Source organism: Antrostomus carolinensis, unplaced genomic scaffold, assembly GCF_000700745.2.
Source record: "Antrostomus carolinensis isolate BGI_N321 unplaced genomic scaffold, ASM70074v2 scaffold16695, whole genome shotgun sequence".
NCBI classification, from domain to species: domain Eukaryota; kingdom Metazoa; phylum Chordata; class Aves; order Caprimulgiformes; family Caprimulgidae; genus Antrostomus; species Antrostomus carolinensis.
In genome coordinates, this window is record NW_010318632.1 from 10,587 (window position 1) to 13,763 (window position 3,177).

The 3,177-nt window shown below is 37.6% G+C and overlaps 1 protein-coding gene across 1 annotated transcript in view; it reads right to left on the reverse strand.

The window, feature by feature from the left end:
- LOC104525744 (C-myc promoter-binding protein-like) overlaps positions 1-2,090 on the reverse strand; it is a gene marked incomplete at its 3' end in the record, with an annotated part of 11,918 nt that extends 9,828 nt beyond the window's left edge. Inside the window, exons 1-3 of the mRNA XM_010168978.1 lie at positions 1,783-2,090; positions 931-1,180; positions 746-758 (exon numbers count right to left, since the gene is read on the reverse strand). Coding sequence (XP_010167280.1) covers positions 746-758; positions 931-1,180; positions 1,783-2,090 — 571 coding nt within the window. The remainder of the gene's footprint in view (positions 1-745; positions 759-930; positions 1,181-1,782) is intronic.
- Between the last annotated feature and the right edge of the window lie 1,087 nt (positions 2,091-3,177).

Sequence of the window (3,177 nt, forward strand, 5' to 3'; positions counted from 1 at the left end):
TTATGTGAGAAGAATATAATAAAAGGACATAACAGAAATGAATGGAGGAAAACCTCCTCTTCCTTGTTTAAGAAGAACCATAATCTACACACAAAAACATAGAGCACTAAGATACAGGAATTTTGGGGCTGCTATGCTATTCTTTCTGACAATGGCAACAGAACCATATTGAGCATTTAAAGAAGTTTACAGTCAACAGTATCCAACATCACCTATATGTAACTCTCTTCAGAGGAGAAGTTTTTGAAACTAAAACTACTGAGGAGAATGACACTTACAAAATAGCATTGTAGGTAATGGGAGAGTTTAAAAACAAAAGAGAAGGTGGTTGTTAGATACAGAATTGCCATTGCAACAGTAAAATCAGTGTCAAACACAGCCATGTCTGTAAAACCTCCAGTTACACAGATGGTGACACAACAGGTTCTAAGGACTAATCCAAAGCTGCTGAAGTCAGCACTAAAAAGACCATTTGCTCCCAGACTGCCAAAAAGACTTTGTTCAAATCAGGAACAACAAAATGGAATCCACCAGCTCTTCCAAGATTTGATTTATCTTTGGAGAGGGCTTACCAAAATTTTTCACCAGTACTCTGAGAATTGTCACAAATGCTCCACAAACATTACACCACCGAATAGGGGAAATGGGTTTAAGCTGAAAGAGGGGAGGTTTAGATTAGATATTAGGAAGAAGTTCTTCACTGTGAGGGTGGTCAGACACTGGAACAGGTTGCCCAGAGGAGCTGTGGCTGCTCCTCCCTGGAAGTGTTGAAGGCCAGGCTGGATGAGGCTTTGAGCAACCTGGTCTAGTGGAAGGTGTCCCTGCTGATGGCAGGGGGGTTGGAACTGGACGAGCTTTAAGGTCCCTTCCAATCCAAACCATTCTATGATTCTATATCAAGCATTCAAAAATCCAGATTTTCAGTCTTACCATACTATTATTAAGATTCTTGTCAACCTTGCAGAACGTATGTGGAGGGGTTTCTCCTTTACTTGGTATGATTATACAGATATCCGTGACAGCCAGCGTGTTTTGTGTCATGCTTTCGGATGCTCTCCGGTAAGTGATGTACACTCTCTGCGATGAGGCACTGCCGCTAATGTTAGCAGGTCGACCATATGGAGTAGTTTGAATTATTTCACAACCTTGCTTTACTCTTTCTTTGCCATCATATAAAACCCTAGTTAAATAGGATGAACAAAAGTCAGAAGGCACATAATTTTTAAAAAACCCCACTTTGAATACTAATACTATACTAAGAATTATAAGTGAGTAGTACTAGTTTAACAGCTCTTGTCTCATTTCTGATCAAAACATTCTTACTGACAAGTTCAGGTCACATCCTAACAGAAAAGTTTTATGATTAAACTATACCAGTTTTCCACACTTGTAATTTACTTTTAAGTATTTTCTTCACTGCAGAATAGTGTTATTTTCAATTCTACTAAAGAATCATTGCCTGATCCTAAGAACGTCACACAACTCGCCTCTTTCCAACTGTATTAAATAGGTTAAGCATCTTATCTCAACCAAAATCTATACACTGAAAATTATAAATGGCTTTGAAAACTCCAAAATGCAAAGGTTTACAGTTGTCACTAAAATCCAGCAAGTATTTTTCCTACCATACTGGGTTACAGCATGCTCAAGACAACAAATATCTTCCTGTTTAGAGTTTTGCCTTATATTTTAACAGTATGATATTTCAATAAACCTGCTTTATTTGCTCATTAGTCAAACAAAACTGGCAAAATCATCCAATGGAACAAAAAAACCACTCACCCCAGATCAGTAAGTGGGGGCTTATCCCTTCCTCGGCGATAACAAAGGTATATTTGCGGTCCTACAAGACTGCCATTATTGAGATCTGCAGACAGTCCTGAGGGAGTAACATCTATGCATTTATAGCCCTGAGGAACTTCCTCCCCCAGGGATTTATTAATTACTGTTACGTCTGTAATAGGTTCTTTTGGTTTAGCGATTTTATGGCAAGCATCATTGAAGTGGATTTCTTCCTCTAGTGGTTTTGAAATATCTGTTAATCCCGCGACAACAAAGTAGTCAGCAACACGAGCCCCTTTGTCTTCCATCTTCCATTACAAGACGTTATACCTGGCAAGAAGGAAATATGTATCAGTATTTTTCAAGGAAATTATATCAGAAATAATAAAATTATTTTAAAAACAACCAAAAAATTGGCAATAATATAAATGAAAACAAAAGAAATAGAGAGATCCATCATCAGATCATTTAACATTTCTCATTTGTAATCATTATCTTCCCAGTCTGGAATTCTGAGTCACAATCAAGGGAGTTAATTGTTAAATCTTGGAATGCAAAACCCAAATGGCCTCTTCTTGCTCACTCATGCACTAGGGTGGCTGAACCAACAGGAGAAGTAACAGCAAAATACTGTGCAAAGTTTCACAAATAGTTCACGATGTAAAGTTCATGGATGAACCAAAGGGTAGTTCTCGTGTATTCTGCATAAAGTCTGTTACTGCACTCTGCTCACCGTGACAATGGATCTTCTAAAGCAAGATCTGCAATTAATTTGCTTCCTGAATATTAAACATATATGCAAAGGCTGTCTTGATTATTCTAAAGATACAACAATAATACTTGCAGCCATCTCACCCTGTAAGATTTTACATCAGATACCAACTACAGATCTTCTTGAAGTATTTTTGCAGGTTAAAAGTTGCTACCATTTTCTTTTATAGTGTTTTGGGGCTCAGATTCTTGATATGCAACCCACCTATAGCCAGCAATATACCTGCTTTTATACAAGTCATTTAAGTCAAGTCAACTTCAATGGACTACAGACCACTGTGAAACAAAAACATTCAAGACCACTTGAAGGTTTTGGTAATGAAAAGGAATAGAGTCCTGCTGTTCCAGCCAAACTGTGGTGGGAAATGACATTCTTTCCTCCTGGGACATATTGATTTAAAAAAAAAATAATAATAAATCTTTACATATGAATTCTTTCTGTTTTGGTTTTTTTTTTTTTTTTGCAGTGTTTGCTACCAACATTGTAAATTAACTTCAGCACAGGACAAAGTAATATCTGTAGGATGAAAAGATGGCCTTGCAAACAAGGCAGTGCACTACATACCGGGAGATTCAGCTTCCTCTTTGTCAGAGACTCCTGAATGCCTCTGCAAGTCACTGAAA